The sequence below is a fragment of the Sarcophilus harrisii genome, chromosome 4 (assembly GCF_902635505.1).
Source record: "Sarcophilus harrisii chromosome 4, mSarHar1.11, whole genome shotgun sequence".
Taxonomy (NCBI): Eukaryota; Metazoa; Chordata; class Mammalia; order Dasyuromorphia; family Dasyuridae; genus Sarcophilus; species Sarcophilus harrisii.
The window spans coordinates 296,980,595-297,002,999 of NC_045429.1; the positions used below are offsets into that span (position 1 = coordinate 296,980,595).

Below are 22,405 nucleotides of genomic sequence, written 5' to 3' on the forward strand. Positions count from 1 at the left end.
ATAATTTCTATAATTAGGATTGGGAGAGAAAAATGGATAATACCTGCAAGATAACCCAGTGACCATTCTTGGCAGCCAGATCCAATGCAGTCTCTGCCACTATCTCTTGTCCTTGACCCAAGGACACATTATGGAAGTTTTGATTGTTGAAGGTATAACCAAGTTTCTTTCCTAAAAAGGAATAAGGAGTTTTATTATTATTTCTCTTGTCTTACTGTCCAATTATATCATTTATCTTTGATATGGGCACATACACATCCTTCCAGATAACACACACATAAATAGATGTCCATACCAAATATTTTCTTATTCTGGATCCCCTTAAGTTTTGCTCTGATATGTTTCTAATACAAATTATGTAGTTGTAAGAAGTATTTTAAGAATGCATATTTGTATTTTATATCAATTTAGGTGTAATTAAGTAATTGAAAAATACTGATGAGCAATTAGTTAATAAAAGAATTAAAGAATTATTTAAAGAGAGATTGTTTATGTTATAACTACATTGTTTAAATGAATAAATATATAATTATAGTATTGATTAAATTATAAATCATAAATAATTCTAAATTATAAAATGATTAAGTAAATTATATGTCTAGTAAGGAAGAAAATATACATAGAAAGTTTATAACTTTGCTTGTAACTGAGGAGTATCTATATTTAGACGAGAGGGTGGAAGGCTGAATCACAAAGCAACCAAAATTTTTCTTCATAGTATCTCAAGTGTAGAGACCCCAAGAGTATAGATGTATACTATACAAGAGTATAGATCCTATAGAATCTAGTAACATTGCTGAGACATCCTGGGCTCTTTCCAAGATCAGGTACAGGGGCATATTGTTCAACAGGATTTGAGATATTGACTGTTGCCTCAGGTTTGGGGTAAGTGAGTGCTGCTTTAGTGTCTTCCTCTTTTAGCACATGCCTTTTTCTCTGTTATTCCTACTTTTAGATATCTTCAGTGAAGCTAAACATCTTTCACTAACAATGTCTATTGCTTTCAGCATTAACTGACTCATCTAATCCTGTAAAACCTCTCTTAAATCTTAGGAAACACTGTATTATAGGAATGTATATGTAGGAAACATAAGTAGCATTGTATAGGTTTTTACCAGGCATTGTGAAAAAACAAACAACTCCCTCCAGCTTTATCAGATAGATTATCAGAATATAAAATAAATGCATAAAATAATCACTTTTTAAAATTAGCTCATGATTGCTGTGTAGATCCCTGCCTAGAATTTATCGGTATTGGCATTGTGGAATTGAAGGATTGTAGGGCTGCTTCCAGAAAAATTGTGTGAAGTGAGTGAAGAATCAGGTTTGGAGTTAGTGTGGCATTCTCCATCTTGATGCCATGCAGAATCTAGGCATTTTGCTTGTTCTTCATCTCTCCCTTTCAAATCAAGACTAGGATGAACTGCTGAATTGCTGTGGCTAATGAGGATGTTTGCTATGATCATAAGGAAAAATGATTGGTAAATTAACCCCAAATGCCCTCAGGCTTCCAATTCAGAAAAAGATGCTATTACATTGTCAACTGAACAACTCCTTCAAGATCTATTTCTCCCTCCTTTCCACAAGAGGAAAGGAATCTAAGCAGAAAAGTCATTTTCTGCTCCTGTGGTCAGAATTACTAGAGCTGGCTGCTCCAAATCAATTTATCATGTTTCTTCATTCTTTGGCTTTCCCCCCTAATAATAGCACTAGCAATAGTAGCTAATATTTATAGAGTACTTAAAAATTTGCAAAGTACTTTATAAATATTTCATTTTATTCTCATAACAGCCCCCTGGGAAGTAGGCATTACTATTATCCTCTTTTTATATGTGAAGACACTTTTCTATTTCAGAATGGGCAGAGGTTAAGTGACTTGTCAAGGATTAAACAGCTAATTTCTGGGCCTAGATTTGACATCAGGTCTTCTTGACTCCAGATCCAATGCTTTAGCTTCACTGTGTCACCTAACTTCTCCTAAATATTGTACTTTCATTTCACTTCACATAAAATAAATCAGTTGTAGTTGATTTTTTTTTGTATAATAATGAGAATAAATGGCATTGAAGAAAAGAAGAGTAGTGAAGTACAGGAACAGTCTGTGGGCATATGTAAGCAGTTTGAAATGTTGCCAAGTTTTGCAACCTGTTCTGATTTTTCCCTTTCTTGGACAAATGGCAGGGGCAATTTCTTCCTTCACTAACTCAGTCATGGAAGAGAGATAGCTTAAGAGATAGTTGAGATTATATCATTAAAATTGGTCCAATCACCATATCCACCAATTATATTGTTTCTTGGTTCCAAATCACTTTCATTGTTAACACCATTAACTACAGCAGTTGCCAAAGCTACTCTTTTAGAACAGCTAAAATTCTTGGATTTTGTAGGGAAGGCTTTATGTGAAGCTCCAAAATATACTTCAAAAAGTAGGCATGACTTTTGCCCAAACCTATGCAAATATGGTATAAAGTATGTAGTTATAATGTTCTCTGATTCAGTTTTTCTTGGGATCTTTGGGAGCAATCTTCCTTTCAGTTCAGTAATCACCACTAGTGCAGCCAGGTGTTAAAGTCCAAATCCTTTATTATCTCTTTCAAAGTCTTGTCTCCTTTCCTAGGGCCCATTTAGCTTTCTTAGAGGCCTATCTCTCTCCTTGGTTCTGAGATCTTGAACTCTTTCTGCCAGTCCTTTGTGTTCTCTGTCTCTGCCAGCTTCTTGAGGTTCTCCTGAATGTGTCTTGGTTTCTGTGGGGGAGGCAGGAGGATCACCACCACGGTCTCTGTCTTTCAGTTCTGATTCTGGCTGAGTTTGACTGAGCTTATATGCTCTGTTACCATAAGTGTGAATCTTGTGGAAGTATATTATATTAAATACTAATAAGTACATGTACTGAACTACAGAATTGTTAAGCACCATGCTAAACAACCATTGTCTCTATCAAGTCCACTGACTTAGCACCTTGTAAGAATCCTTTGTTTCAAGTTCTGGCCCATAACATGTAGTATTATTCTGGATGGAATTATATGCATGGATTGATTTCTTTTTGTTTACTTCTTCATTGCTTTCTGGGGTCCACTCCTGATTTTCTTAAACTATTTTTTAAAGTTATACATGTTAAACATATTTCCATATTAGCCATGTGGTGAAAGAAGAATTAGAATAAAAGGGAAAAGTCAGGAGAAAGAAAAAAAAATGTGAAAAAGTATGCTTCAATCTGCATTCAGATTCAATAGTTCTGATATAAATTGTGTCCTCTAATTTGTGGGGGAAGGGTGATTCAGGGTCTCAAGCTCTCCCCAGAGAAAAGCACACTTTTCCCAGACAACACTCTTCTCAAGTTAAGTGGCCCCAGACAAGCTCTTTCCAAGATAAGTAATCTCTTTTCAACTGGAAATGTAGGCCTGGGGTATTGTCAACATTGATTCAAACTCTCAGCTAAGTAATTCCATTCAATTTTGAATTGAATTGAAGCCCCAAGCTTTAGACAGCTAATAAAAGACAACTCTGCACCTCAATCTTTGCAGATGTCCTAACAAGACCATACCCACTGATGAAGATATCTTTTTCTCAATGTAATCCTTAACAAACTGTCTTCTTAGGGGAAATAAATCCCTTTTTGTCACACAGATTTCAGGTTTGTGAATTCTTTACATAGGACTGCGGCTCCCACCAGAGGGGATCTCCCACCTCATCAGTTCTATCTCTGGATAGATTCCATCATGAGTCTTTGAAATTGACTTTTATCATTGCATTGCTGAGGAATCTAGACTTCTTTCTGTACAATTCTCAATCTATCTTCTCATTTTAGAAGATGGCTCTGCTACTGATGAGGGATGAGGTAGGCAGGAATGTAGAGGTTAGGCAGGAATGGGTGAGGCACAAGTTCAGGAGCAAAGGAATTCACTAAACCCAAAAGCTATGGTAAAAAGCTTTATTGTTAAAGAAACACCAAGAGCGATTCTCTTGGCAGGCATATCATTCTCAAAGAAAGAGAAGTGATCTGCAAAGAGTCATTTTTTGAAGACCCATTTTATGTATGAGTCTAAGGGAAATCTCAGGTGAATGTGAAATCTTGCCTGGAGTTGTGATTTTCCCCCGGGAAAGGTTATCTTGCTCCAAGAGAATGCAAGACCATTTTGGTTTGTAGATCAAAGGAGACATTCTTTTTGGTGATTTTACATAATTTTACAGGGCTCACTCAGGTCATACAGAGTTTTACTCTCATCACTACCATTGTCCAGCAGACTTCCTACTCTGTAACAGTACTGTCCCTTCTGCTCCTGTAACCCCCTTCTCTAATTGATCAGTTCCCTCCAGAACCTCCATTTTCAAAAAGTATTCAAGGCAGTCAATTTCATTTCTTCATTCCTCTCTTGACTCCACTTCTGACTCTGGACTTCTTTCCCCACCAGGACTTTATATGGGTTCCTTCTTTCCAATTTCTCTTTCACTTTTCTGTTTGCCTTTATGTGTTGTCTTTCCCTATTAGAATGTAAGCTCCTTGAGGTCAAGGACTGTTTTTTTGTTTATATTTGCATTCCCCAGAATTTAGTACAATCCCTGGGTAAGTGCTTAATAATTAGAAATGTCAAGTTTTGATTCCCATTGCACTGTTCCAATGTCTTCTTTTGTCTCAAAAATTTCAAGTTCCTGGAACTTAAATCCTTTAGCATCATTTCCTTGTTTTTTCATTTATATCATTTCACTTGGTTTTTCATTACCTAATCTTGCTGCAGACAATTAAGAAAAGAAAGGTTGGTTCAGTAAAGATTCACACATAAAGTTGGCATGTTTTCTGATAGATGACAAATTTGCAATAATAACTACTAAGTCTTTAAGACTAGACTAATTCAGAATTGCTTCTACCTTCTCTGGGTCAGTGTTCATCCCTTGTGACTCAAGTGCATGACAGAAGTTCTGAAAAAGTGAGGCTATCAATAGGATAGCTTCAAATGGTTTTTCTCTAGCTGATACAACATTTTCATTAATTCTTATATTATTTAGAGTTTTGCAAAGATAATGAAGACATCAAGGCATACTAATACTTCCCAGGTAGTCCATGTATCTGACTACATTCCTCATCAACCATTGGAAAGTGGAAGGCATGTAGCATATGAACAGACTGGTAAAATGTCCAGCTGGATAGATAAAAGCAGACTTCTTGCCTACTTCAGCCATACAATGGTATTTTTATACAAGGCCAAGTCTCAGATTTAATTACTAGATGCCTAGAAAGCAATCTAGAATATTTTAAACCCAGTCATTGTGTCTGTATTAGGTTTTGTTGTTTAAAGTCCAGTAGTCTATCCATCATAATATCTTTTTTTTTCCTTTTCCGTCACCATTATAGATGATACATAAGAGCTTCTAGATTGTGATGATGTCATTAACCAACTTGCCTTAATATGGTTTCTGAGGTCCTATGTAATGGGCTGAGGCTTGAGTTGATGCACTGAGGTCCCAAGCACGTGAGGCTAAATAGTAATTTGACTATACTCTATTAATATACATGATTGGATAAAGAATGGCCCCTGCCCACTCTCTGTGCAAGTCCTGATGTGTTGTTTAGGAAATGATGATTTTGGTGGGTGGAGGCAGAGAGACAGGAAGAGAGGCTGGGAGAGATTGAGCCTGGGTTCCATGGTCCTAGCTGCTGATCATGTGGCTGCTGGTCTAGCTAGCTTCTTGACTCAGCTGCACACATTGCTATTGCCCATTCTCTTCCACCTCCGATCTTTCTTCACTGAGAATAAAGATTGACAATTTTCCCCTAACCTGAATTCCTGACTCTGGCTGATTTTAAAATACGCGGTCTTCACAGTCCTATATCATGGATAAAGGAATCTTCCTTGATTTTTCCCAGAATGGTCATGAATCAGTGAATTAGATTCTGTGGATTGATTAAGAACATTCTTAAGAACATCCTCCTATTCCATCCATGCAATATGAAAATTCATGACATCTTGCTGAGCTTCTCCAACAGATCTGGACATTCTTCTAGTATTAGGAAGTCACTAAAGTAAAAAATCTCAGGTCTGGTCCAGAATTTATAAAGTCAGTATTCTTTTAATGTTCACTTTCACTTTTTTTGTGGTTTTCCTCTTTTCAGCTTCTGTATAGTTTGAGTAGATGGTTAGTGTGCAGGAATTGGGACTCAACTTATTACTTCACATTATTCTAGTATTTTGAATTGATTCCAATTAATGCTGGCACTTAAGGAACTGTTGTTGGGTCTGGATATTCCAGAACTACAATGTCCACTTTTCTCCTGATACCCACAACTTCTTTAAGCAACTTTAAGCTCATTTTGACATATTCTCACATACTTTATTACTCAATCTACCAAGTCCACATCTTTTCATAGATTCTAAAGGCATTTTCCCTCAAATATTTCCCAATTGAAAGCAAGTCAATTCCTTGAAGAGCTCTAGATGCCACTCCAGTATTATATTAACTCTACTAACTGAAAGCAATGCTTGGTACTTTTTCCTTTACTGATGGCTGTCCTGCAATCTCATCAATTAAGGAGTATGGTGTTATATAGATGACATTCTACTAGGTGGCATCTTAAAAGATTCCCTAGCCTAGTACTCATTGGTACTGCAGGAGTTAATCAGTGGCCTCCCATAAAATTATTAGCTCTAAAAAATCTGTTACATTCTCAGGCCTTTCAATGGCCTTCATAGCAGTATAATTCTAGCTGCCACCTTGCTTTCTTGTAAGCCTCCCTAGGCAATGAGTTTATAATCAGTTCCCTGATGCTGCCCAATTATGCCTCAAATAGTTTCTAGGCTAAAACTGGTGTAATTATTATCTATGTAAGAAGTGTAAAAAAAAACCCAAAACAATGTTATGTTATGGGCCATAACTCTGAAACAAGCATTCTTACAAGGTATTAAGTCAGTAGAATTGATGAGACAATAGTTACCTAGTTTAGCATGGTGCTTAATAGTTCTCTAAGTACAGTATGATATATTTAATCTTACAACAAATAATGGTTTTCTAGTGATATAATGATTGGTTTATACTTAGTGTAGAGCATATAACCTGGGAGCCTCAGCTAGATTCAGAGGGCAGAGAAGACAATGGTCTGGAGGCAGGAGCTCAAGCTCTGGGAGCCAAAGAGAGAGATTTATTCCATCTTTGGTCAGGCTCTTGGTGCCTCTCCTGGAGGAACAAGAGGCTTGGAGGCAGAGCCAGAAAAGATAAACAGACTGGAGGGAGGAGCTCAAGCCCTCGGACTCAGAGAGATTCAATTCCATCTTCATCATCTTCATGGTAGCTGGCCGGCCTCTTGCACTTTCCCCACTGGTCTGAAAGGCTGGTCTGAAAGGCTCTCAAGAAAGCTAGCTAAGCACCAGGTGAAGGAGACAATAAAGACTTTTGGACTTTAACATCTGGCTATTCTTGTGGTGAATACTGAACTAAAAAGGCTGGTCCCAAGACCACCAGAAAACCAAATGAGAACATTACAACCTTAAAACCCCAACAAATTATAGATGCTAAAAAGATTTCCAAGGATAGTCATTGGGAAAAATGAATTTTTCACTTTAGTTTCCATTATGCACACTCACACACAGAGTGAGAAAAACCAAAATACACAAAACAAAACTCCTTGATACAGAGGAATCTGAGTCAGAAAAGTCAAGCCTAGTCCAAACCCCTAGGCATCTCCATAAATCAGGAGTTGATCAATTCAACCCTGTGGATTGAACAGCTGACAGCTCCAGAGACCGAAGAGACCGTATTCTCATCCTTAAGGACATGAAGAAGAGGAGGGGCATCAATCTCAATTAAGGGTCCCCAGTGTCCATTTATTTCATAAATGGTACTGCCACCATTATATTTAATGACACAAATGGCTTCTACAAGAGGTTAAGTTGGGTTTAGCTCAGCAAGTGAGCTATTAAACAATTGTCAGGCCTATCACACTTGCCCAAGCCTCAGAAAAGGACAGAGTCCAAATCTTACTGATTCCAACGTGGCAGCTGACAGACTTGCAGTCTGGACTAGCATTTGAGATAAAAGTAATTTTGTGGTTGGCCAAGGAACACTGAATTTTCTTTAATCGCCTGACTCTAAAACTTTCCTTTTCATATACACCCAAAATTAACTCTTCCTAAAAAAGGTTTTGGTTTAAAAACCATAGGAAGTATAGGAAAAGTGAGAAGTAGGTGGGTTTTCTTTGGGGGGGTGGGGTAGGGGGAGGGGGGTTGTTGTTTGTTTTAATTGTAATTATTTTGTTTTTTAATTGCAGGAAGCCTGGAATAGCAGGTTGCTGACATTTAGAAAGCTTTTTGTGGAAACTGTCATGAGATAGCTGAGAAATCATATCCTCTATCATGAGAATAAGAGCTAGACAACTTTGCTGCCCTCCTGTATGCCATGAACTGGGTGATAGTTTCCATCAGTGCCATAGAGAACCACAATTATTCCTCACCACATTCTTTCCATTTTTCTACCTCTTTCACACTAATATTGTAATTCTCAGTATTCTATCATATGTCAATTATCTACTCTCAGAGGTGGAAAGTAGAGTGTGTGTGTGTGTGTGGGTGTGTGGGTGTGTGTGTGTGCGTGCATGTGCATTCTTGGTGCCTTGCAAGACACCTCATGCTGCTTCTGAATGAGTAACAGGAAAAGATAGCAGGCCTATAACTTCCCTAAGGAACAGGACACAAATAATCCATCAGTGATTTCACCACAAAGATCAGAAATATTAGCTTGGGGAAAGAAGCTATGAATTAATTCTCCTGGCTCTATCTGGGTTTCTGGGGGAATTGGCTCCAATGGGACTTCTGGGTGGATTGGCTAAGGCAGCTATCCCAGGGAAAGCTCATAAAACTCCTATGTAACTGGCTCCTAGCCAGAATGGGCACTTTGATTCTTCTTTCCTCCCCTCAATGCCTTCCTTTCCTACCCAATACAATGTAACTATCATGAATGAGCACCAGTACTCAAATCCTCAATCTCTTTCCCATTTGCTTCCCCTTTCCCTGCTCCTGCTTGACCCAATTAAGAATCTTATAAAAACCCATCAGATTTTACTGGAATAAGGTGCCCAATTCCATTCAGAGCCCCAATGGATCTGACTTGTTTCCATTGTCCCTGACAACGATTTTAAGTATTTCTTGATTGTTAAGTATTTCTTCTCATAAAAAGCTGGCTTGTTCTGCTTTGAACATTGCTAAACATTGATTAAAAAAAAAAACCAATTGCCTGTTAAATATAATAATATTCAATTATATTCTTACTTAAAAGTAAAAGCAAGTTATTATATAATGTTTCTGTATCTAAACAATCCTCTTTTTCTGCTTCACTTTGCACATGGAAATACTAATTTTATTAGTTGTTTGGTTAAAAAAAAAAAAGAAAGGCATGGTTTTGGCTTCGTGTTGTTTCTGATGTGAAGTCCTCTTACCTTCTTTCTCTACATCCTTCAGTGGGTCAACACCTGGAGATAGGATGAAGAACATGGGAATTGCTGGTCCTGATTCTTCAAAGGAGATAGAGAAATCTAGTGCTCTGCCTGCCACATATTTACTTCCCAACTTTTCTTCCACAAAATCTCTGCCAGTGAAAAATAACAGCAAGTTATTTCATTTTATAGATGAAAAAGTCTAGTCAGAGGAAGTAACTTTCCTAAAGTTACATATAGTAGTAGAGTGAGGACTAGAATCAAGGTTTCCTAACTTTTAGTTTATAGAGATTTTTCCTTGAAATACCAATGTGAAATGAGTATTTACTATATTTTGTAAAACCAAATAAAATTAAAAAAAATGAAAAGCTAAAAATGTATAAAGCAGGTCAAACCCAAAGTCCTAGGATATTTTCACTTAGTTCAATAGAGCATAGAATCTCTGTAATATGTTAAGTTGTGAAGAATGAAGAATGAGAGATATGCATTCTCTCAGGAACATGAAAATCTTAGAAAGGGAATGTTCTGGTTTGGTATTTTGGGATTGCATAGGAAAAAAGAAAACTACCTTGGATTTCACATTCTACCATGACTGGATTTTCACCAATAATTATTGCAAATAATGTATTGCGACTGGAGAGAGGAACCATCTGATACACATTTTGGAAAGTAGAGGATAAAAAAGTTTAATCAAACTGGTAATATGTCATTTGATAAACATTAATTTCATTTGTAAAATGAGGAAATCAGACTAAATGTAAGGTCCCTTTTAACTCTAAAACTATGGTCACTTTTGGTAACTTTAGAGAGAGAAGTGAGTAAGTGACAAACGTGACATGGACATGTATTTGATTTTTAGGTCTCATGACAACTTTAGAGTAAATTGACCTATTCTATCAACATTGTTAAAATTTTCCACTAATTTTCCACTACTTGGTTCATTTCCACTGAACAAAGTTGATTAGTACCTCTTCATATTCTGCTTACTAACCAGTCCCTATTTGAACCTCTCAAATCTTAAGAAAATATATTGAGTAAAGGAATGTCAACTTTAAGTTCCACAAGGAACAACAGGACTGAGAGCTCTCAATGCAGAGAGTTTATACCACTATACTTATGAGCCTTTATCTTAACCTTTCTTTTGATGGTTTTGAGGCCTGGATGAAGTGGGGACCGAGACTACTACTTTGTATTCCGTAAGTGTTCCCTTGATAGTCTTGATGTCTCTTTCATGACAGTCAGAAGTTAGACTCTCTATCAAGCTGGGACCTTTACCTCATAGCATATATCATACGGTCAGGTCTCATTGCCCTCATCATACACAGTTGTTGGAGAGATGACTTGTTTTTCCACTCCTGGGGAAATTTCTCCTTCTCAGGGCATTCTGACTCCACAAATTTTTTCCAACGCTTGGCAGATCCCTCAATATCTCGGTCTAGATTACAGAATTCTTCCATTGTTGAAAGAGCCTGGGAAAGTTCAAAAAACATATGTAAGAATTATGTATCCTATCTCATAGGGAAAAAAAAAACAACTGATTGGAAAACAGATTAAGGAGAGAGAGTTTAAGAATCATTTGGTGCTTTAAATCATTATTAATTAGAGAAATTCAAATTAGGACAACTGAGGTACCATTTCATATTGATTGAGGTACCATCTCAAATTGGTTAAGATGACAGGAAAAGATAATGATAAATGTTATCAGAAGGAATGTAGGAAAACTGGGACATTAATGTTTTGTTAGTGGAATTGTAAAATGATCCAACCATTCTGGAGAGCAATTCAGAACTATGACCAAAGGGCTATAAAACTGTGCATAGCCTTTCTATGTTTCTACTGGGTCTATATCCCAAAGAGATGATAAAAGAGGGAAAAGGAACAACATGTGCAAAAAGGTTTGTAGCAGCTCTTTTTGTAGTGGCAAGGAACTGGAAATTGAGTGGAGGCCCATAATTGGGGAAAAACTAAATAAGTTATTGTATATGAATATAAAGGAATATTATTGTTATATAAGAAATCAGCAGGATGATTTCAGAAAAGTCTGGAAAAACTTACACGAACTGATGCTAAATGAACTATATTGTACACAGTAGCAGCAAGATTACATGATAATCAATTGTGATGGACTTAGCTCTTTTCAACAATGAGGTAATTCAAGGCAATTCCAATAGACTTGTGATGGAGACTGTCATTCACATCCAGAGAGACAATTATGTAGACTGAATGTGGATCAAAGCATAGTATTTTCACCTTTTTTGTTGTATTGTTGTTGTTTGTTTTTTTTTTCCTCCCTTTGATCAGATTCTTTTTTGAGCAACATGACAAATTAAGAAACATGTTCAGATATTTAACCTGTATCAGGTTGCTTCCTATCTTTGAGTGAAGAGAAGAAGGAGAGAGAGAGAGAGAGAGACAGAAATATGGAACACAAGGTTTTACAAGGATGAATGTTGAAGACTATCTTTGCATGTATTTAGAAAAATAAAATACTATTAAAATAGTTGGAAGGCAAAAAAATCATTTGGACTATGTGAAATCTCTGAAAAAAATATTTTTGATATCCTATTTCAAAAAAATGATAAAAGTTTTTAAATATCCTAGAAATAGAGAACTAAATAAATAATGAAAGAATCCATCATTCACCTTCTGAAAGAGATCCCAAACTGAAAATTCCCAGTTATATTAAAGCCAAAATCCTGAGTTTTTAGATCAAGGAAAAAACAGAAATAGAGAGACTAATTTTGCTATAAGGCATCATGTTGTTGTTGTTGAGTTGTATTGTAAGCATTCAGAAATAAAGAATTCAAATGTCAAACAGCCATGATCATAATCATGCAAGATTTAACAATTACTAATTAAAGGAGCAGAGAGCTTGGAATTTTAAGATTCCAGAAGGCAAAGGATGTAGGCTTACAAGCAACAATAACCTACTCAACAAATTGTTGTTGTCCTTTTTTTTTAATTAAAGCTTTTTATTTTCAAAACATATGCATAGATCATTTTCAACATTTGCCCTTGCAAAACCATGTGTTCCAATTTTTTTTCTTCCCTCCTTCCCCCTAACTAATGGCAAATAATCCAATATATGTTAAACGTGTGCAATTCTTTTATACATATTTCTACAATTATCATGCTGCGCAAGAAAAATCAGATCAAAAGAAAAAAAAATGAGAAAGAAAATAAAATGCAAGCAAACAACAACAAAAAAGTGAAAATACTATGTTGTGATCCACACTCAGGCCCCCCATTCCTCTTTCTAGGTGCATTTGACTCTCTTCATCACAAGACCATTGGAAATGGCTTGAATTACCTCGCTGTTGAAAAGAGCCATGTCCATCAAAATTGATCATCGTATAATCTTGCTGTTGCTGTGTACAATGTTCTCCTGGTTCTATCACTTCATTCAGTATAAGTTTGTGTTAAGTCTCTCCAGACCTCTCTGAAATCATCCTGCTGAAATCATATCTTATAGAACAATACTATTCCATAACATTCATATACCATAACTTACTTAGCCACTCTCTAATTGATGGGCATCCACTCAGTTTCCAGTTCCTTGTCATTACAAAAAGGGTCGCTATAAATATTTTTGCACATATGAGTCCCTTTTCCTTTTTTATGATCTTTTTGAGATATAGGCCCAGTTATCACCCTCCTGGATCAAAAGATATGCACAGTTTGATAGCCCTTTGGGCATAGTTCCATATTGTTCTTGGGAATGGTTGGATAAGTTCACAACTCCACCAAAAATGTATTAGTGTCCCATTTTCCCACACCCCCTCCAACATTCATCATTATCTGAAAAATAGATGATGTTTAATGAAACAGAGGACTTCTAAGCATTTTTGATGAAGAGGCCAGAGCTAAATAGAAAATCTGACATTCAAACACAGGATTCAAGTGAAGCATGTAAAGATAAACATGAGTGAGAAATACAGGACTATGTCAGGTTAAACTGTTTTCATTCTTGTATGGGAATATGATACATATAACTGTGAAGGTTTTCTGGAGGCAGCCTTAGTCTCAGTTGAAATAAATAATTACTCCAAAATCGCAGCCAGCTGATAAAAGTGTAAATGTTTATTTCTCTTTCCAAATTAGCCCGGTTAGTTGAGGCCTATCTCTCTGCTTGGTTCCAAGAGATCTTGCAGCTTTGTCCTTGGCTTCTGCCTCTGCTTTCTTCAGTCTCCAGCCAGCACCAAGGTAGAAGATGCAATGAATCTCTTGCCTCCAAGATAGGGCTTGTAGGCTTTCTTCCAGAGTCTCCCCATGTGGCCCTGAGAGCTTCTTGCTTATATGCTGTGCACTGAGTACACACCCATCATTATATCACTGGGAAACCATTATTTGTTGTAGGATTAAATCAGTGCTAAACTAGATTTAACCATTGTTTCTATCAGTTCCACTTAGTACCTTGTTTCAAGTTCTGGCCCAAAATATCTCTAAGATCAAATCAACTCCAATGGCTTAACAGTTTGTAAAGATTCCAACATATAACCCCTCCAACTTAATCAGCAATAGGGATAAAAGTTGACTTTTTGAAAAAAAAAATAATAGAATAGATAAACCATTAAGTAATTTGATTTTTTTTAAGAGAAAGAAGAAAACCAATTACCAGTATCAAAAATGAAGAAGGTGAATTCACAATTAAAGGAGAAAAATAATAAATCAAATTATTAGGAGCTATTTTATTTTCAACCATCTATCAAAAAACCCTAATAATTTAAATGAAATGTATGAAATTTATAAAAATATAAATTGTCTTTCATAGGAAATAGAATATTCAAATAACCTTATCTTAGAAACTGAGCTTGAATAAGCTATAAATAAACTCTCAGAGAAGAAGCTCAAGAACCAGATGGATTTATAAGTGAATTCAATCAAACATTTAAATAATAATTAACAATAATATAAATTTTGAAAAAATTTGGTAAAGGAGGGGTCCTATCAAATCTTCTATGACTCAAATATAATATTGATACCTGAACTGGAGAAAGTCAAAACAGGGGGAGAGAGAAATCTCTATAGGACAATTTCTTTTTTTTCTTTTTTTTTTTTTTTTTTTAAATTTTTTTTTATTTAATAGCCTTTTATTTACAGGATATATACATAGGTAACTTTACAGCATTAACAATTGCCAAACCTCTTATTCCAATTTTTCACCTCTTACCCCCCCACCCCCTCCCCTAAATGTCAGGATGACCAGTAGATGTTAAAATATATTAAAATATAACTTAGATACACAATAAGTATACATGACCAAAACATTATTTTGCTGTACAAAAAGAATCAGACTCTGAATTATTGTACAATTAGCTTGTGAAGGAAATCAAAAATGCAGGTGTGCATAACTATAGGGATTAGAATTCAATGTAATGGTTTTAGTCATCTCCCAGAGTTCTTTTTCTGGGTATAGCTAGTTCAGTTCATTACTGCTCCATTAGAAATGATTTAGTTGATCTTGTTGCTGAGGATGGCCTGATCCATCAGAACTGGTCATCATCTAGTATTGTTGTAGAAGTATATAATGATCTCCTGGTCCTGCTCATTTCACTCAGCATCAGTTCGTGTAAGTCTCTCCAGGCCTTTCTGAAATCATCCTGTTGGTCATTTCTTACAGAACAGTAATATTCCATAATTTTCATATACCACAATTTATTCAGCCATTCTCCAACTGATGGACATCCATTCAGTTTCCAGTTTCTAGCCACTACAAAAAGGGCTGCCACAAACATTCGTGCACATACAGGTCCCTTTCCCTTCTTTATAATCTCTTTGGGATATAATCCCAGTAGTAACACTGCTGGATCAAAGGGTATGCACAGTTTGATAACTTTTTGAGCATAGATCCAAACTACTCTCCAAAATGGTTGGATTCGTTCACAACTCCACCAACAATGAATCAATGTCCCAGTTTTCCCACATCCCCTCAACAATCATCATTATTTTTCCTGTCATCTTAGCCAATCTGACAGGTGTGTAGTGGTATCTTAGAGTTGTCTTAATTTGCATTTCTCTGATTAATAATGACTTGGAGCATCTTTCATATGACTAGAAATAGTTTCAATTTCTTCCATCTGAGAATTGTCTGTTCATATCCTTTGACCATTTTCTTTTTTTTTTTTTTTTTTAAATTTAATAGCCTTTTATTTACAGGATATATACATGGGTAACTTTACAGCATTAACAATTGCCAAACCTCTTGTTCCAATTTTTCACCTCTTACCCCCCCACCCCCTCCCTAAATGGCAGGATGACCAGTAGATGTTAAATATATTAAAATATAACTTAGATACATAATAAGTATACATGACCAAAACATTATTTTGCTGTACAAAAAGAATCAGACTCTGAATTATTGTACAATTAGCTTGTGAAGGAAATCAAAAATGCAGGTGTGCATAAATATAGGGATTAGGAATTCAATGTAATGGTTTTTAGTCATCTCCCAGAGTTCTTTTTCTGGGTATAGCTAGTTCAGTTCATTACTGCTCCATTAGAAATGATTTGGTTGATCTTGTTGCTGAGGATGGCCTGATCCATCAGAACTGGTCATCATCTAGTATTGTTGTTGAAGTATATAATGATCTCCTGGTCCTGCTCATTTCACTCAGCATCAGTTCGTGTAAGTCTCTCCAGGCCTTTCTGAAATTATCCTGTTCCTTTGACCATTTTTCAATTGGAGAATGGCTTGATTTTTTATAAATTAGAGTTAATTCTCTATATATTTTGGAAATGAGGCCTTTATCAGAACCTTTGACTGTAAAAATATTTTCCCAGTTTATTGCTTCCCTTCTAATCTTGTCTGCATTAGTTTTGTTTGTACAAAAACTTTTCAGTTTGGTATAATCGAAATTTTCTATTTTGTGATCAGTAATGATCTCTAGTTCTGCTTTGGTCATAAAGACCTTCCCCTTCCACAGGTCTGAGAGGTAAACTATCCTATGTTCCTCTAATTTATTAATAATTTCATTCTTTATGCCTAGGTCATGAACCCATTTTGACCTTATCTTGGTGTATGGTGTTAAGTATGGATCAATGCCTAGTTTCTGCCATATTAGTTTCCAATTTTCCCAGCAATTTTTATCAAACAGTAAGTTCTTATCCCAAAAGCTGGGATCTTTGGGTTTGTCAAAGACTAGGTTGCTATATTTGTTGACTGTTTTATCCCTTGAACCTAATCTATTCCACTGATCAACTAATCTATTCCTTAGCCAATACCAAATAGTTTTGGTAACTGCTGCTCTATAATATAATTTTAGATCTGGTACAGCTAAGCCACCATCATTTGATTTTTTTTTCATTAATTCCTTGAAATTCTTGACCTTTTGTTTTCCATATGAACTTTGTTGTTATTTTTTCTAGGTCATTAAAATAGTTTTTTGGGAGTCTGATTGGTATAGCGCTAAATAAATAGATTAGTTTAGGTAATATTGTATAGGACAATTTCTATAATGAATGTTGATGTAAAAATTTTAAATAATATTAAAATTTATTTTTGACAAAATACAAAAGCTATTTTCATTTAAAAACAAAATGAAACAAACAACAAAATATAGGACTAAATGGAGCTTTTCTTTTCTTAAAAGTATTTTATTTTTCTAAATACATGTAAAGATAGTTTTCAACATTTATTTCTTTAAAAATTTGTCTTAAAAGTTTTTTCTCTCTCCCTTCCCTATCTCCTCCCCAAGACAGCAAGCAATCTGATATAGATTAAACATGTATAATCCTTCTAAACATTTTTCCATATTTGTCATGTTTTGTGAGAAAAATCAGATTAAAAGGGAAAAAAAAAACAAAAGAAAGAAAAAACAAGCAAGCAAATAAACAAGGCATTTTTTTAAAAACCACATTCGTTGTTCTGTTTTTGAATGTGGATAGCATTTTCCAATCCAAGTCTGTTGTATTGCCTTGAATCATGGCATTGCTGAGAAGAGCTAAGTCTAACATAGTTGATTATTAGATAATTTTGCTGTTACTGTGTATTCTCTTGGTTCTGCTCAATTACTGTTACTGTGTGTGTTTTCTTGGTTCTGCTCAATTCACTCAGGATCAGTTTATGCAAGTATTTACAGACTTCACAAATTAGTCTTGCTCATCATTTCTTATAGAATAATAATATTCTATTACATTCATATTTCATAACTTAGCCATCCCTCAAATGATGGACATCCCCTTAATTTCCAATTTCTTGCCACTACAAAAAGAGCTGCCACAAAACATTTCCGCACATGTGGGTCCCTTTCCTTTCTTTAAGATCTCTTTGTGGTGTAAGCCCAGTAGAAATACTGCTGGGTTGAAAGGGTATGTTCAGTTTGATAATTTTTTGATCATAGTTCCAAATTGTTCTCCGCAATGGTTGGATCTGTTCACTTTTCCACCAACTATATATCAGTATCCCAGTTTTCCCACATCCCCTCTAACATTTGTCATTATCTCTTCCTGTCATTTTAGCCAATCTGACAGGTGCATAGTGTATCTCAGAGTTGTCTTAATTTGCATTTCTTTGATCAATAGTGATTTGGAACACTCTTTCATATGAGTAGAAATAGCTTCAATTTAATCATCTGGAAATTATTCATATCCTTTTACCATTTATCAATTGGAAAATGGCTGATTTCTTATAAATTAGAGCCAGTTCTCTATATATTTTGGAAACGAGGCCTTTATTGGACCCTTTAACTGTAAAAGTGTTTTCCCAGTTTATTGCTTCCCTTCTAATCTTGTTTGCATTAGTTTTATTTGTACAAAACCTTTTTAACTTGATATAATCAAAATTTTCCATTTTGTGATCAATAATGATCTCTAGTTCTTCTTTGGTCACAAATTCCTTCCTCCTCCACAAGTCTGAGAGGTAAATTATCCTATGTTCTTCTAATTTACTTATAATCTCATTTTTTATGCCTAAATCATGAACCCATTTTGATCTTATCTTGTGTAGGTTGTTAAGTGTGGGTCATTGCCCAGTTTCTCCCATACTAATTTCTAGTTTTCCCAACAGTTTTTGTTAAATAGTGAATTCTTATTTCCAAAATTGGCACCTTTGGGTTTGTCAAACACTAGATTGCTATAGTTATTGACTATTTTGTCCTGTGAACCTAACCTCTTCCACTGATCAACTAATCTATTTCTTAGCCAATACCAAATGGTTTTGGTGACTGCTACTTTATAATATAGTTTTAGATCTGGTACAGCTAGGCCTTCTTCATTTGATTTTTTTTTCATTAGTTCCTTTGAAATTCTTGACCTTTTGTTCTTCCATATGAATTTTGTTGTTATTTTTTCTAGGTCAGTTAAATAGTTTCTTGGGAGTCTGATAGCACTAAATAAATAGATTAGGTAGTATTGTCATCTTCATTATATTCGCTCAGCCTATCCAAGAGCACTTAATATTTTCCCAATTGTTTAAATCTGATTTTATTTGTGTAGAAAGTGTTTTGCAGTTTTGCTCATATAATTCCTGGCTTTCCTTTGGCAGATAGATTCCCAAATATTATGTTATAGAAAATTATCTTAAATGGAATTTCTCTTTGTATCTCTTGCTGTTGGATTTTGTTGGGGTGATGTATAAAAATGCTGAGGATTTATGTGGATTTATTTTGTATCTTGCAACTTTGATAAAGTTGTGTGTTATTTCTAATAGCTTTTTAGTAGAATCTCTGGGGTTTTCTAAATATACCATTATATCATCTTCAAAGAGTGATAATTTGGTTTCTTCATTACCTACTCTGATTCCTTTAATCTCTTTGTCAATTCTTATTGCCAAAGCTAGCATTTCTAATATAATGTTGAATAGTAATGGTGACAGTGGGCAACCTTGTTTCACTCCTGATCTTATTGGGAATGGTTCCAGTTTATTCCCCTACAATAATTCGATGGTTTTAAATAGTCTACTGACATTTTAAGGAAAAGTTCATTTTTCTTATACCCAAGTGTTTTTAATAGGAATGGATGTTGGATTTTATCAAATGCTTTTTCTGCATCTATTGAGATGATCATATGGTTTTTGTTAATTTGGTTTATTGTGAATTTGTAATAGTTTTCCTAATTTTGAACCATTCATTCTGGTATAAACCTGGTCATTTGATATCTTGGGGATGATTTTCTGCAATCTATTTGCTAATATTTTATTTAAGATTTTTGCATCAATATTCATTAGGGAGATTGGTTTATAATTTTCTTTCTCTATTTTTATCCTACCTGGTTACCATGTCTGTGTAATAACAAGAATTTGGTAGAATCTTTCATTCCCTATTTTTTCAAATAGTTTATATAGTATTGGAGTTAATTGTTCTTTAAATGTTTGTAGAATTCATATGTAAATCTATCTGGCCCCAGAGATTTTCTTTTTAAGGGAGTTGATTAATAGCTTGTTCTATTTTGTACGTATTCCTCCATTTTACTTAGATTATCAAATTTATTCAAAAGTTAAAAACAATTTTTTGCTCTTTTCCTCTCTTTGGTGAAAAGTTCTCCCTTTCCATTTTTGAGACCAACAATTTGATTTTCCTCTTTCCTATTTCTAATCAAATTAACTAAAAGTTTATCTATTTTGTTGTGTTTTTTCTTTTTTTTTTTTTTTTTTTCCTAATGAATATTTTTTTTTTATTTAATAGCCTTTAATTTACAGGATATATACATGGGTAACTTTAAGCATTAACAATTCCAAACCTCTTGTTCCAATTTTCACCTCTTCCCCTCCCAAACAGGACCGGAGTTAAATATAAAAAAATAAACAGATACAAAAAGTTTAAATTTTAAAAATTATTTTCGTACAAAATGACCTGAATTATTGACAATTAGCTTGTGAAAAACAAAGATGCGGGGTTGCAAAAAAGGGACAAATTCAATGTAATGGTTTTTAGTCATCTCCCGGTTCTTTTCTGGGATCTGGTTCAGTTCATTATTCCATTAGAAATGATTTGGTTGATCTGGGAGGATGGCCTGATCTATCAGGATTTCATCTAGTATTGTTAATATATTGATCTCCTGGTTCTCTTTACTTGTCATTCTGGTCTCCCTTTCTGAAAATCATCCCTGTTGGTCATTTTTAAGAACAGTATATTCCAAATTTTCATATCACTTTTTCAGCCATTCTCCAACGTGGACATCCATTCGTTTCCATTTCTAACTACAAAAGGGCTGCCACAAACATTCGTACAACAGGTCCCTTTCCCTTCATAATCTCTTTGGGATATAATCCCAGTAGTAACACTTGGATAAAAGGGTTTAGTTTGATAACTTTTACAAGTTAAACTCCTCAAAATGGTTGGATTGTTCACAACCCACCAACAATGAATCAATGTCCCAGCCCACATCCCCTCCAACAATCATATTATTTTTTCCTGTCATCTTAGAATCTGCGGTGGTGGATCTTAGAGTTGTCTTAATTTGATTTTCTGATTAATAATGACTTGGAGCATCTTTTCATGGCTAAATAGTTTCAATTTTTCATCTGAAATTGTCTGTTCATATCCTTTGACCATTTTCAATTGGAGAATGGCTTGATTTTTTTTGGTTAATTTCATATATTTTGGAAATGGGCCTTTATCAGAACCCGACTGTAAAATTTTTAGTTTTTGCTTCCCTTCTAATCTTTTGATTAGTTTTGTTTGTACAAAACTTTTGTTTGGTATAATCAAATTTTTTTGTGATCAGTAAGACTCAGTTCTCTTTGGTCCCTTTTCCCCTTCCACAGGTCTGAGAGGTAAACCCTGTTCCTCTAATTTTTATTAATAATTTACTTTATGCCAGGTCTGAAACCCATTTTTGACCTTATCTTGGTGTCCGTTAAGTATGGATCAATCCTAGTTTCTGCCATAAGTTTCCAACCCAGCAATTTTTTATCAAACAAGTTCTTATCCCAAAGCTGGGATCTTTGGGTTTTACAAAGACTAGGTTGCTATATTTGCTGTGTTTTATGAATAATTATTCCACTGATCAACTAATCTATTCCTTAGCCAATAAAATGTTTTGGTTGCTCTATAGTATAGTTTTAGATCTGGTACACGCCACCATCATTTGATTTTTTTCATTAATTCCCTGTTCTTGACCTTTTTGTTTTATATGAACTTTGTTGTTTTTTTTCTAGGTCATTAAAATAGTTTTTGGGAGTCTGTTGGGTATGGGTAAATAAATAGATTGTTTTAGGTAATATTTATCTTTATTATATTTGTCCCCCATCCGACATTTAATATTTTCAATTGGTTAGATCAGACAATTTGTGTGAAAAGGGTCTGTAATTTTGCTCATGTTTTGATTTTCCCTTTGGGATAGATTCCTAAATTTTTTTTATGTGTTACTTTAAATGGAACTCTTTTCTCTGACTGTTGGTTTTAGTGATATATAAAATGTGATGACTTATTGGTTTTTTTTAAACCAGAATTTTGCTAAAGTTGTGGATTATTTTAACTTTTGAGAATCTCTGGGGTTCTCTAAGTATACCAATGTCATCGGCAAGGGAAATAATTTGGCCCTCATTGCCTTTCTTTTCCTTTAATTCTTTCTCAGCCTTATTTTATAGCTAGTGTTTCTAATACAATAAAATAGTAACGGTGATAGTGGGCAACCTTGTTTCACCCAGATCTTATTGGGAATGGTTGCAGTTTGTCTCCATTACATATGATGTTACTGATGGTTTAAATAGATGCTGCTGATTATTTTGGAAAAGCCATTTATTCCCATACTCTCAAGGTTTTTTAATAGGAATGGATTTTGGATTTATAAATGCTTTTCATTAGAGATGATCATATGGTTTTGTTAATTTTTATTGACATGGCCAATTATATTGATAGTTTTCCTAATATTGAACCAGCCCTCATTCCGGTATAAATCCTACTTGATCAAGTGTATTATTTGGAGTGATTTTTTAGTCTTTTGCTAATATCTTTAAATTTTAGCATCAATATTCATTAGTTGGCATAATTTTCTTTCTTGTTTCAGCCTACCTGGTTTTGGGGTATCAGTACCATGTCTGTGTCATAG

At 34.8% G+C, this 22,405-nt stretch overlaps 1 protein-coding gene across 1 annotated transcript in view; it reads right to left on the reverse strand.

The window, feature by feature from the left end:
- DNAH9 (dynein axonemal heavy chain 9) overlaps window positions 1-22,405 on the reverse strand; it is a 479,597-nt gene that overhangs the window by 35,321 nt on the left and 421,871 nt on the right. The window contains exons 60-62 of the mRNA XM_031965533.1: window positions 10,694-10,887; window positions 9,422-9,570; window positions 44-171 (exon numbers count right to left, since the gene is read on the reverse strand). Coding sequence (XP_031821393.1) covers window positions 44-171; window positions 9,422-9,570; window positions 10,694-10,887 — 471 coding nt within the window. The remainder of the gene's footprint in view (window positions 1-43; window positions 172-9,421; window positions 9,571-10,693; window positions 10,888-22,405) is intronic.